The following is an 11,692-nucleotide window of genomic DNA, read 5'->3' as shown; positions in this document are numbered from 1 at the left end:
CACGTTATTGTATTAAAATTTAATGGGCTACAAAAAATAATTTAAATACTATTTTTATTTCTGATAAAGTTTGAAATATCGGTGAAACTGCAGTTTTTATAATTTTTTCACAAAGTCTGATATTAGGATTTATATAGTTTTTGTTACATATAGACTATACTTTTATAAAAAGTTAATTAACATTAAACAAACAAAAGAAATAGTCAAAACTTGTCAAAATATCGCGACCCTATTAATTTGTACACATGAGGCTATTTTTTTTATTGAAAATGAAGATTTTTTGTTTATGTTGCTTGAATTACCTGAATGATAACAATTTAATAAAACTTAAAAAAACTGAACTTTAATGAATACGTACAAAAAATAAAAAATAAGATTTAAGACTGAAGTCGCATATGTTGTAAAATGTTATTTCTTATTTCTACGGCTTCTTGATTTATATGGCCTGCTTGAAAATTGATGTCACTTTGATCTTCATAGTTTTCTGGGTCTTGGCTATCATAAATTTCTTCATTCGAAGACTCAACATTGTAAAAAATGCATATATTGTGCAGTGCTACGCAAACGTTTATTATTTGGGTGGCTTTCTTTGGCTCATAGTGCAGCGCACGAGCACCTAACAAACACCTAAACCGATTTTTCAACACCCCAATCGTGCGTTCCACAATATTCCTAGCTTTTGCATGCCTTTTGTTAAATATACCCTGCACTGATCCGTCATCGGGGTTCCGGAATGGAGTAAGCATATACGGCTGTAAAGCATATCCTGCGTCACCTGAAAATTATATACAAATTTGTGTAAAAGCCATCGAAATGTCCAATAAATTTGATAATAACAAACCTAATAATAAATTCCTTTCACCCCTGCGGTAGTCATCTTCTAATTGGGGTTTTAAAGAAGACATATTGAAAACCGTAGCATCGTGCGTTGCCCCAGGATATCTTGCATTGATGTAACGAATCCTCAGAGCGTTATCACAGACCTGTAAATGAACATATTTAAATAATACTTTCATTTAATATTTTACGTAAATACTTACTATCATCGCGTTTAAGCTAAAGTACCCTTTTCGGTTATAGTAAAGGTGTTGAAGATCCTTTTTTGGGGCAACGATTTTAATATGTGTCCCATCAATGCAACCTATTACGCCTGGAATTCCACTTTTCTCAAAAAAATACATTTTCGCCTTTCGTTTCTCTTCATCAGTGTAATTCATTTTTATCCAATTTTTACACACGTGCTCTTCCAAAGCATGAAACATTTCTGTCAAAACCAGGGAAACAGTAGATTGGCCAAGTCCAATATTACTATCGTTTCCTACACTCAGTTGGTAGGATCCCTGAGCACAGAATCTTAAAGTCGCTGCTAGTTTTAAAATTAGGGGTATCGATGTTTTTCTTACACCAGCTTGTAGTTTGCTTTCCAATGTTTCAAGCAAATATGTAAATGCAGCTTTCGGCAAACGATAATTTTTCAAAAACCTGTAAAGTTGGTTGTTTAGTAAATTTCTTGGGAAATGTTTAGTTATTTGTACTATGATTTTGTGGCGTGCAGCGAAGGGGAAGCTAAAACCCCATCCATTAGAAAGAGCACAATCCAAACTATAAGACAAGTCATCCTTCCCCTCTCTGACCCTTCTACAGACCCCGGGCCCATTTCAAAATTGGGTAAAATTAGCACTTCGACATAGAAAATGTAAACTCACTGACCACAGTATTTTTGCGCACAACTTCTTTCTGCTTAGGCGTTTACGGATTATAACCTTTAATAAGTAGAATTCTCCTTTCTGTCTTCCCAGAGAAGAGGGGCGGAAGCTCCGCTTCTATTGTGAAAGATATTCAACATTTCTTGTGCATATAACTCCGGCTACGCCATCCACTGTTTTTGCGCAGAACTAACATCAAAATTTACGAAAAACTGCATAATTTATTAATATACTAGTACTCAGAAATTTGAAATCTTTATTTTAAATTAAAGTTTAATTCTTTCACTACACGCGTATGTTAAAGTTTTTAAATCGGGTCACGCGTTTGGACACAAATACCCAAAATCATTGTACAAATAACTTAACTGTACCGAATTGCTTAAACTAGTTGCGTTCCAGATGCTTCACGATTTGCGGGTTTTTACAGGAAGTTGTTCCACGGGGCCACCTTCCATAAGGTTTATTAATGGCGAAAACAGCTTTTCCTGCAAATCGTGAAGCATCTGGAACGCAACTGCTATTCATAAAATTCACATATGTATGTACATACACTTCATCTTCCAACTCCAAGGGATTCGACGAATCTCGCAATTTCCTTCTTGCTTTAGCCAACTCTACTAATCTATTGCCTTCCACATCATCTTCCTCATCACTAAACCATATTTCAACTGTATCCATTTTTTTTAATTTTATAATAAAGCAATTGTTTTAAAAATGATATAAATGAAACACTAAAGAAACAAATGTAAACAAACAAACAGCTGTTTACAATTTGGTCAACCATTCACAATAGTACAAATTTTTATCGATCAAGTTACACAATAGCAAAATAAAAGATGATCGACTCGATCGACAAATTTCTATTCTACTGCCAGTCGACACTCGCAATAGGGGTGTATGATTACGACACATTCACATCTGTTTGAGGAGGTACTTCGTAAGATTGCGAAATCACAGATACCATCAACTGGACTAGCAAGCAAGCGTGAAATTAACTGAAAACACGTCACGACAAATCGATACACATCTGAACATGTATGCATAATATTGGCTTTATCTATTAATCGAATATCAAGAGCTCTATTAAATATCACAGCGCACGGCAGTGCGCGCGAGTGACGAAAGCAGCAACAGTAGCATGCTGAAATGACTCGCTTATATATACACGAGATTTGGAAGTTTTTATCCAGACGTCCAATCGACTTGTTGGAAAGGTGTTGCAGAGTGTGTCCAGAAAATATATTCAAGCTTCGTAAACGATTAACCGGATTCTTAAAAATTAGGCTAAAGCGTTGCGAAACAAAAAACGTTTGTTTGCTTTTGCCGGTTTAAGGGGGCATGTGGGCACACCCAACATATTTACTGTTATTCTATAGGCCAATACCTTTCAAACGATACCTTATTTATTAAGTTTCGGCTACAAGTTGGAAAGATATAGAGGTAAATGTGTTTTGGTTCGTGTCTCCACTACGAGATGCTTTGGTATGTATGTGGCGTCTGTACGTACCATCATTTAATTTTTTTCCAACTTTCAGGAATTAAAGTACACAAAAAACTAAGAAGGCTTTGTTCCAGGATGTTTTGATTCGTATGCCTGTGTGGGCGTGGCTGCTGCCTGAAATTCGAAAAAAGGCAATTTTTTAAACTACCACTGAGGCCGCACTACTCAGTCCATGTCATTGATATGGATATCAGTAGAAGGGTCTTCAAACAAGCTATCTAACGCTATCTTTTGTGTTTATAAAATGTAAATACGCCATAACGTTATCGCCTAAAAACTAAAAATCGGGCTGCTGAAAATAGAGATTTCGGGCATTTTCTCAAAAACTGGTCAGTCGATTTTATTATAAGTTTCCACAAGTCTAGCCCACAACCTTAGCTTTCATCTGGTATATAGCTTATATCTGGGAAAACTCTTGTTGTGGAGATATTTCGATTCAAATTGAAAAAATGTCGCTCCAAAAAGGGTCAAATGGTTAAAAATTAACATATCCGTCTAATTTGGTTACTTTAAGATATAAAAATAACATACCCAATTCCCGAAAAAAATTGCCCATTCCCCGGTTGCCACTTAAACCGAAATTCCCTGCAAAACGGGGAATTTCCCGTGAGTTGACAAGTTGAAGGATGTAGCTGTGCTAATCACTTCGTACATGTCTTGGAAGCCACAATTTATGTGTATTTTAGAGTTTTTTTCGGTCACATGCCGAAATTGTAACATTCTTCCCCATTTTAATTGCAGGTATGTACACAGTATATAACTATGCTACATGGGTTTATCACCCGCACTTAACCTGCCTGGTATTTACCTATACACTGAGGGAAATAATGCATAATAAAAATGAATACTTTATATTTGATTATCGTTTAAAAATGTTCGTATTTAAAAATAATATTTTCATACAAAATTTATTACGCACGTATTTGACTGTTCACATCTGAGTATATATATGAGTGTTCATACGCACCCCAAGCATGCAAGGCGCCGCTCTGAGAGCGGTGGCAACACACACATACATAGTACAAATCGCGTGCTGTGGTGTTGATGGATATTCAGCATTTGAAAGCAAATTTATATGTCTGGGTGTAGCTGAGTGCACAAAGATGCTTGCCACAAGTTGTTTATATCCGGAGATGGTCAGGGTTCGAATACCACTGCAGGCAACATGCAAATTAAATTTTTTTTTTTTAGTTTTTGTCTTGATTATTCACTTCGCGGATGCTTTTTCAGTATGAACGCGGTCATTTTAATATGCGCGTAATTGAATTGAATATTTACCAATATACAGTACTTTCGTTGACGTTTATAGTAAGATCAATTACGTTTCTATTTGATTTTAATATTTTTTTCCCTCAGTGTAGTTGTACCTTAATATGTATGTATGAATGCATTTAGTTCACCCAATGTGCCGCTACTACTTACATACATATGTATAAATTGCCACTGAGCGAAACTACTTGAGAAAAAATCAAAAAATTCGTATAATTTTCGTCACGAAATTGATATCATAAATTTTGTGTTTCTAGTTCAGCTTTCGTCACTCGAAAATTTTAACTCAAAGAGGTGTTTTATTTGATTATAAAAATACACCCACCTACCAAATTTCATCCGGATATCACGAAAACTGAGAGACTAGATTGCATACAAACAGACGGACAGACAGACAGACGGACAGACGGGCATGGCTAAATCGACTCAGCTCGACGTGCTGATCATTTTAGTATACATTTTAATGGGTCTATCTCTTCTTATTCTGGTACTTACAAACATCGGACCAAAGTTATAATACCATTTCATGCTCATGAAAGGTATAAAAATACAAGCAAAACAGGAGTTTTATGCGAAGGCTGGCTTCCCAGGGGTCATCATGTGCGTTGATGGCACGCATATAAGGGGGCGTTCAGAAATCACGTGATCATTTTTTTTACATTTTGGGACCCTCCCCCCCCCCATAGTGATCTATGGTGATGTTATGCGAATCCCCCCCCCCGCGAAAATCACGTGATTATTTACTGAGAAATTAAAAGGTTTTTTTGCTCTAAGCAGAAAAATTAAAATTTTCATTTAACACTTCATTTAAATAAATACAATAAATACGTAACATAAAAAGTACAAAAATTCATTTGAGTTAAGGTAGTGCGTCTTAGCCAGGGAAACATTTTTTAAATAACCTGATTATGCATCAAGCCATGGGTTTGCACATACGTCAGTTACACTAACGATAGAAAGCTTCTCATCTATAGGCGCTGGCTCTACGTCATCATCAACAATATCGTTTTCATCGTGCCACTCTACCACATTTGTTCCGTCACTTCCATTTAAAATACACAGAACTTCAGCTGGACGACGATTAAGGATCCTTAACGAACGTATTGGTTCAAAATTTCTTTTCTTTTTATGCAAAGACTGAAGATGATTATGCAGACCTTTTTTTGAGCTGAAGTATAGCTGACAGTTAATGCACATGCGTTCGGTGATCAACCCTTTTATGGTTGGACAAAAGAAGTCGTAGGCCATTTTATTTATATCAAAATTTAAATGTTTCGATCCCAACGATAGTCTTAAAAGTAAAGGCGCGAAATGTTTTCCATCATGCGCGTCAGGTTTTGGGACAATTAGACCACTAGGTGTTTGCAGAAGAGGGTATGGAGGAGGTAAAAAGCGGTGATGTAAAATTTGAAGTAGGGAGCTCCGCATTTGTCCACAGCAATCGATATTAGTGCATTTAACTATTTGAAGCATATACTGACTTTCTCGAACGTGTGTGCTGTACCACTTAGTACATGGTAATACCGGAACAAAATTTTCAGCTCTAGCATCTGCTTCAATGTACTCTGCAAATACTTCGTAGCTGTCGATGACCATACCACTCCATATTTCAGCTAACACCTCACCAGCTTTACGAAAATTTATCTTCTCTAATGTTGGATCAACAGTTTTCCCATTTCCATCTAGATGGTTGCCGAAAGAATCGTGAGGTAGTATTACCCCCGCCAATTCCCGACTTAATGGAGCCATTCTGCGTTCAACCCTATTAAAGGCGCTTCTACCAGGTGCGTTTGTGAATATAAAAATAGCGTCGAGGTCATGTTTTTGAAAGTGATGAATTGCATGTGCAACCACCTTGGGGTATCTAGGATTTTCATCCGGGCCTCCGTCAGAAGACACAAAAATAACCGGCTTAACACGTCCACAATTATCTTTTATGACATTTCGGAATTGAGTTAATGTGATAAGTTTTTCAAAATCAAATGCATGTGTGGATGCGGTCGATGACGAGTGCTTTCCACTTCTGATGGCAATATAAGATGGTCCAGAGTAGGTTACTGCTTCCGGACGTCCTATTTCACCATTTTGTATTACACATGCAGCATAAACGCTAGGTATCAACTTGTGTCTGGCGGCTATCATCCAATCGTGATCAGGAAGCGAAACGCGGTACTCCATATGCATTAAGACAGGTGCCTGCTTGTTAGCAGCTGCTAAACCTATTGGTACACGAGCTTTATCATCTTGCGATAGAAAGCATGCTTGCAGCGGGCCTAGAATACTTGCCAGCATTTCCAACGATCTAATGGTAGCGACACAGAAGTGCTGGTCCAAATGGCTTTTGTGATGATCAGCCTCTGGCCGACTCAATTAAAAGGTAGGGTAACAACGTGCTTTTTTCCTTCCGACGTTTTACAATTTTTTGGCATTAATCGCAAATATGTCGCGCTTCTAGATATTTGGTAACCGAGATGTAACAATTTTTCATGAAGGTCGCTTAAGGTTTGACAACTCCGTACAATTTCACTTCGCCGACGTTCGTTGGCAGAAGCACCAAACATGGCTATGTCGACAATTGTTTTGAGTAACTCAGGCTGCTTACATTCAATACGAGGACGGCCTGGAGTACTATGTGTTACATTGGCTGCGTCGACATTATTTGCACTTATTTCTGCTAGTTTCGATTTAAGAGTTAACCTATGCTTTTTGGAGTGAATAGCGTGAAGCTTTTTTCTTCGGAGATGTTTTTTACAAGACTCAATACGTTTTTTGATTTTAGAAATTTCGTTTGATTTTCCACGGAGCAATGCCACATTGTATTCAGCTTTCAGTAAAGAAATTTGATTCCGCAGAACGTCCTGCGCTGGGGTATTACGACAAATTGGCGTAGTAAACTCTTCAGAGTCCTTGCTATTTTGAACTACGTCTGCGGTTTCACTCTGGCTGCAGTCGGGTTCAATTGCGGGGGTAGAACTATCGTTCAGTTGAGGCGTTTCTTTATCATTGTTCTGAAATGCATAATACAATAATGCATTACTATTACAAACTTTTAATAAACTAAAATCTGTCATCACCTTTTCATTGGGGTGTTGGAAGTACTGGGCAATATTGGTGATCTTAACTTTTGTCGTTGACTGCTTTAGCTCTTTAATTTTATTTAAAATAATGCTTTCGAAATCAGTTTTGTCTGTACAAGTTTTTTTAGCATCTCTCCAGAAGATGTTTGTACTTTCCTGGCACGCTGCTTTTGTTTTATTTGTATGTCGTGCAACATATGCACGAAATAGCTGCAAGTGAAGATTGGAATTCATTTCACCATAACTTTTTGAACTTAAATCATAGGAAGAGTTTGAATAAAAATTGGAATGGGTTCTACGCGACACGACTTGCAAGTTTTCGGTTATATTTTGAAACTTTTTACATAAATACATATATACATATTTATCGACTACGCTCTCAGTCAGCTGATATGATTGCCATATGCAAAATATTTAATAGAAAGGGAAATGTGGTTATTATTGAGATTAAAGCAAATCACGTGATAATACGAAACACCCCCCCCCCCCTACGTGATCGATAGTGATCATTTACCTAACCCCCCCCTCCCCCTAAAGTGGTCACATGATTTATGGACGCCCCCTAAGAATAATCAAGCCACATGAAGAAGATTTTCTGTATTACAACAGAAAAGGATTTTATGGTGGTGAGCTTTATTTCAATTACATCAGTGCCGTAATTTGATTTAATTGTTTTCGTAAATTTAATTTCTATTTTCAGGTGTGCGATAACAAAATGCGTATAAGAAGTATTGATGCGAGATATTCCGGATCCAATCACGACTCGCATATATGGGGTTTGAGTAAACTGCGATTTTATATGGAACGGCGATATCGGGAAGGTGAAAGAAACACCTGGTTGTTAGGTATTTATTTACTTGTGAAAGTCGTGTGTATAACTCAGTTGTGAACAATGATCCCTTTTATTAACAGGCGATGCGGGGTACCCTTTGGAGCCCTGGCTAATGACTCCATATCGGTCTGTAAGTGAAGGCACCCAACACAGCAATTACAACATGCGCCACTCCAGAACTAGAAATATAGTGGAGCGCACTATCGGAGTCTTGAAAAACCGTTTCCGATGCTTGTTGGGTGCACGGAAACTGCATTACTTACCGAAAAAAGTCAGTTAAATTATAAACGTTGCTTGCGCACTTCAACATTTGCATTCACTACAGAGTGGAAGATTTGAATGCAAACGAATTGAACTTTGAAATCCGCCAGGAGGCAGAAGAAGAACAAAGCGGTGATTCCAATTATGCTACCGTGGGTAATCGTATTAGAGACAACGTACTTTTCAAAAATTTATTAAATTTTTCTTTTTAAAAATTTACTAAAAACGGGTATAATAAAAAAGTAAAAAAAATATGTTTTTTATGTAAATAAATAAATATTAATACAGTGAAACCCGCTTAAGTACTCCCCCGCTGAAGTACCTAACCCGCTTAAGTTCCCCACATTTTTGGGCACCATGAATTTTTTAATGTAATCTGAACAAAATCCCTCTTTTAAGTCCCTCCCCGCTTATGTACCCAACCCGCCAAAGTACCCCATTTACAAATATACATATAATTTTCCCCTTTTAAGTGCTTTTTTTAATTTCTTCAAACATTTACATATTTTGAAATTCAGTGACAGCGCTACACACCTGCAAAAAGATTCTAAAAAATCAACGGAAATTTTTATCCACTTGAAACTTGTGCATTATTACACTAAAACTGAATTGGCTATAAAACTGTATATTCATACAAAAAAAAAATTCAAAACCAATAACTTACTAAAAAATTGTTTATTTTAGCTTAAAATTATTGTAACCAATAGAGGTAAATATGTTGTACAAAAAAACAAATAAACAGAAGTTCACAAAAGTTGATATAAAANGGCGAACGGCAACAGAGCAGAGCTGGTGGTATTGCTCAACGTAATTTTTCACAGCCGTATGAGTTTTGAGAGGATGCCAAATTCAGACATAGCGGCATATAGGCTTTAAAGTCGACAAATGGGTGGTGAGTGCCGATTCTTTTCTCGCGGGTATTTTCCAAAATTTGGCGTATTGTGAATACCTGGTCTATGGTAGACAATACATTCGATAAGACCTTGCAACCTATGCTTAAAAGGCTGATCCCGCGGTAGTTGGCACGCATGGCGGGGTCGCCTTTCTTGTGGATTGGGCAGAACGCACCTGAATTCCAGTCGTCGGGCATGCACTTTATTACCTCCTTGCCATCGTAATTAAAAAGCTCAGCTGACAGGCCGTCAGCTCAAGCAGCTTAGGCACTTTTCGTCATAGTCAGGCGCTGGGATATCGACTCCATCGTCATCGACTGGGACCTCGGGTTCATCTTCTCCACTTCTTTCAGTGCTTCTGCCATTCAAAAGGGTCGAAAAGTGTTCCCTCCTCACTAATCTGAGTACACTCTGGACATCGGTCACTAGGTCGCCATGGTTGTTCCTACAAGAGTCTTGAAACCTTCCGTAAGTCGCTCAACTCTCTGCTAAAAATTTCGGGTGTTTTTTCTGTCGGACAGCATTTCAAGCATTTTCTCACACTCGTCATCGTACCAGTAATGAGCGGGAAATGTGGTTCCACTGATCGCGCAAGTCGGTTTGTTGAAGAGTGCTCTCTCACAGCAGGTGTGAGTGTCGAGCGCCGAATCCATTGGCCGTCTGTTTTGATTGCAGCTTTTCTACGTTGAACTTTCCTTGCATTGTTTGGGGGCCCTTTTTTTTGCTGCTCCGAGGTTGGGTCGCGATGCTGGTAACAGAGGAAGAGGAAGGCCTCCTCTGCGTTGGAAAGACCAGGTGGAGAAGGACTTGGCTTCACTTGGCATTTTCAATTGGCGTCAGTTAGCACAGAAGAGAAATGACTGGCGTGCTGTTTTGGACTCGGCCAAAATCGCTTAGGCGGTTACAGCGCCAATCAAGAAGAAGAAGAAGAGTCGATGTTTGCCCCTCGGAGTGTACGTATGTACATCTAAAACATGGAAGCATGCCTTCCATCTATCACAACATGCTCGATTTGGTTTCCCGTTTTTCGATGTGGAGACATCCATGTAGCTTGATGGATCTTTTTATGCTAGAACCCAGTAATACATACTGTCAACTTTCGGGCCCGGCGAAATCGATCACCCTCAACTAATATGTACGATCTAAGCTAAGAGCGCCTTGGATGCCTCTTCCCTCTCTTCCATCGGGGCATTGGGACATATGAATGAGATGTTGAAGAATCTCGCTTTGATGCGGATTGTGGCTAGACTTTCGTCCACTCCGGCGTTCACTCTCCCACCACAAATCCAACACCGAATTGCACTCCTTTACGTGGCAACTGTAGTAGACGTCGCAAGGATCCACGCATACCTTCCTCGCCCCGTCCATCGCATTTCGTAGGTGGCGGTGATGCCAGCCTTTATTTTCCCTAGGACATCAACCAGCCGGGCAGAGGCACCATCCCGATTAAGTGTTCGGATATTCCAAGTGCATACCCTAAAATCATAGTCCCTCCTATGTTTGCCGTGATCGTCATCAAAAGAAGGGGGTATCATCTGAGGCATGTGTTTTTTTCATTGGGCATGGTTTTAACGTGGCGGGACCCAAGCCCAGTTGAATGGCAGTCAAAAGCTTTGCAGCACTGGCAAATGTACAAAACATAGTGGTCAAAAGCGAATATCTCTACTAAACCCTGATGTATTTTTTAAATTCATAGCTCTACATACCTGTACAGTAAACCAAATAGCCGGACCAGACGCTATTCAAAATAAAAAATAAAAAAAAAAATAAACTATTTTCCGTATACTCTGTAATATTCCTCCGCAATTTTGTAAGGTAAACTAACAATTATAACCATTGCTTTGCAGCGAAATATCTTCTCTTAAATTATATACATAGGTATGTGTAAATATGAGGACATATTGAACATTTTGAGTATGCAGATTTTTTATGCTGGTGTATTCATTTATGCTAAATATATTACTTGATTTTGTTTTGTCACACTTAAGAAGTAAACGTCTTGGCTGTTCACCCAACCGGTCTATAGTTTTAACAATAATCTCAGATTGGTTATGTGATACAAAACTTTCATTTATATTATATAATATTTCAAAATAAATGGTATTCAGTGCATTTCACAATTTATGATTTATACTTATATATCACGGTGGTTA

At 38.2% G+C, this 11,692-nt stretch overlaps 4 protein-coding genes across 4 annotated transcripts; 1 reads left to right on the top strand and 3 right to left on the bottom strand.

Annotated features, from left to right (window-relative positions):
• Window positions 1-377: 377 nt before the first annotated feature.
• Window positions 378-2,272, bottom strand: LOC108360190 (putative nuclease HARBI1). Its single transcript, XM_017612382.1, has 4 exons — window positions 2,257-2,272; window positions 1,041-1,482; window positions 842-983; window positions 378-775 (listed from the first exon to the last, which is right to left on the bottom strand). Exons 2-4 carry the CDS (start codon window positions 1,260-1,262, stop codon window positions 378-380), a joined length of 762 nt encoding a protein of 253 aa, XP_017467871.1. The 5' UTR covers window positions 1,263-1,482; window positions 2,257-2,272.
• Window positions 2,273-5,235: 2,963 nt separating this feature from the next.
• Window positions 5,236-6,760, bottom strand: LOC108360226 (uncharacterized). The gene is made up of 2 exons (XM_017612439.1): window positions 6,733-6,760; window positions 5,236-6,701 (listed from the first exon to the last, which is right to left on the bottom strand). Exons 1-2 carry the CDS (start codon window positions 6,734-6,736, stop codon window positions 5,383-5,385), a joined length of 1,323 nt encoding a protein of 440 aa, XP_017467928.1. The 5' UTR covers window positions 6,737-6,760; the 3' UTR covers window positions 5,236-5,382.
• An 82-nt stretch (window positions 6,761-6,842) lies between these two features.
• LOC108360182 (uncharacterized) lies at window positions 6,843-8,026 on the bottom strand. The gene is made up of 2 exons (XM_017612370.1): window positions 7,551-8,026; window positions 6,843-7,484 (listed from the first exon to the last, which is right to left on the bottom strand). Exons 1-2 carry the CDS (start codon window positions 7,905-7,907, stop codon window positions 6,843-6,845), a joined length of 999 nt encoding a protein of 332 aa, XP_017467859.1. The 5' UTR covers window positions 7,908-8,026.
• Window positions 8,027-8,134: 108 nt separating this feature from the next.
• LOC108360173 (putative nuclease HARBI1) lies at window positions 8,135-8,665 on the top strand. Its single transcript, XM_017612359.1, has 3 exons — window positions 8,135-8,179; window positions 8,254-8,398; window positions 8,466-8,665. Exons 1-3 carry the CDS (start codon window positions 8,135-8,137, stop codon window positions 8,663-8,665), a joined length of 390 nt encoding a protein of 129 aa, XP_017467848.1.
• Window positions 8,666-11,692: the final 3,027 nt, after the last annotated feature.

Source organism: Rhagoletis zephyria, unplaced genomic scaffold (genome assembly GCF_001687245.7).
Source record: "Rhagoletis zephyria isolate East Lansing unplaced genomic scaffold, Rhagoletis_zephyria_1.1 Rzeph_scaffold_00015, whole genome shotgun sequence".
NCBI classification, from domain to species: Eukaryota; Metazoa; Arthropoda; class Insecta; order Diptera; family Tephritidae; genus Rhagoletis; species Rhagoletis zephyria.
The sequence above is the reverse complement of the archived record's forward strand: the minus strand, read 5'-3'. Positions and strand labels throughout refer to the sequence as shown.

Excerpts from the sequence above, each read along its gene's own strand:
- LOC108360190 (XM_017612382.1), bottom strand. The coding sequence starts at position 1,262 with ATGTTTCATGCTTTGGAAGAGCACGTGTGTAAAAATTGGATAAAAATG. Across the intron at positions 984-1,040 it reads TTAGCTTAAACGCGATGATA|GTCTGTGATAACGCTCTGAG; the intron begins GTAAGTATTTAC and ends GTTCATTTACAG. Across the intron at positions 776-841 it reads TGAAAGGAATTTATTATTAG|GTGACGCAGGATATGCTTTA; the intron begins GTTTGTTATTAT and ends TATAATTTTCAG.
- LOC108360182 (XM_017612370.1), bottom strand. The coding sequence starts at position 7,907 with ATGTATTTATGTAAAAAGTTTCAAAATATAACCGAAAACTTGCAAGTC. Across the intron at positions 7,485-7,550 it reads TCCAACACCCCAATGAAAAG|AACAATGATAAAGAAACGCC; the intron begins GTGATGACAGAT and ends TATGCATTTCAG.
- LOC108360173 (XM_017612359.1), top strand. The coding sequence starts at position 8,135 with ATGAAGAAGATTTTCTGTATTACAACAGAAAAGGATTTTATGGTG. Across the intron at positions 8,180-8,253 it reads CAGAAAAGGATTTTATGGTG|GTGTGCGATAACAAAATGCG; the intron begins GTGAGCTTTATT and ends TTCTATTTTCAG. Across the intron at positions 8,399-8,465 it reads AAGAAACACCTGGTTGTTAG|GCGATGCGGGGTACCCTTTG; the intron begins GTATTTATTTAC and ends TTTTATTAACAG.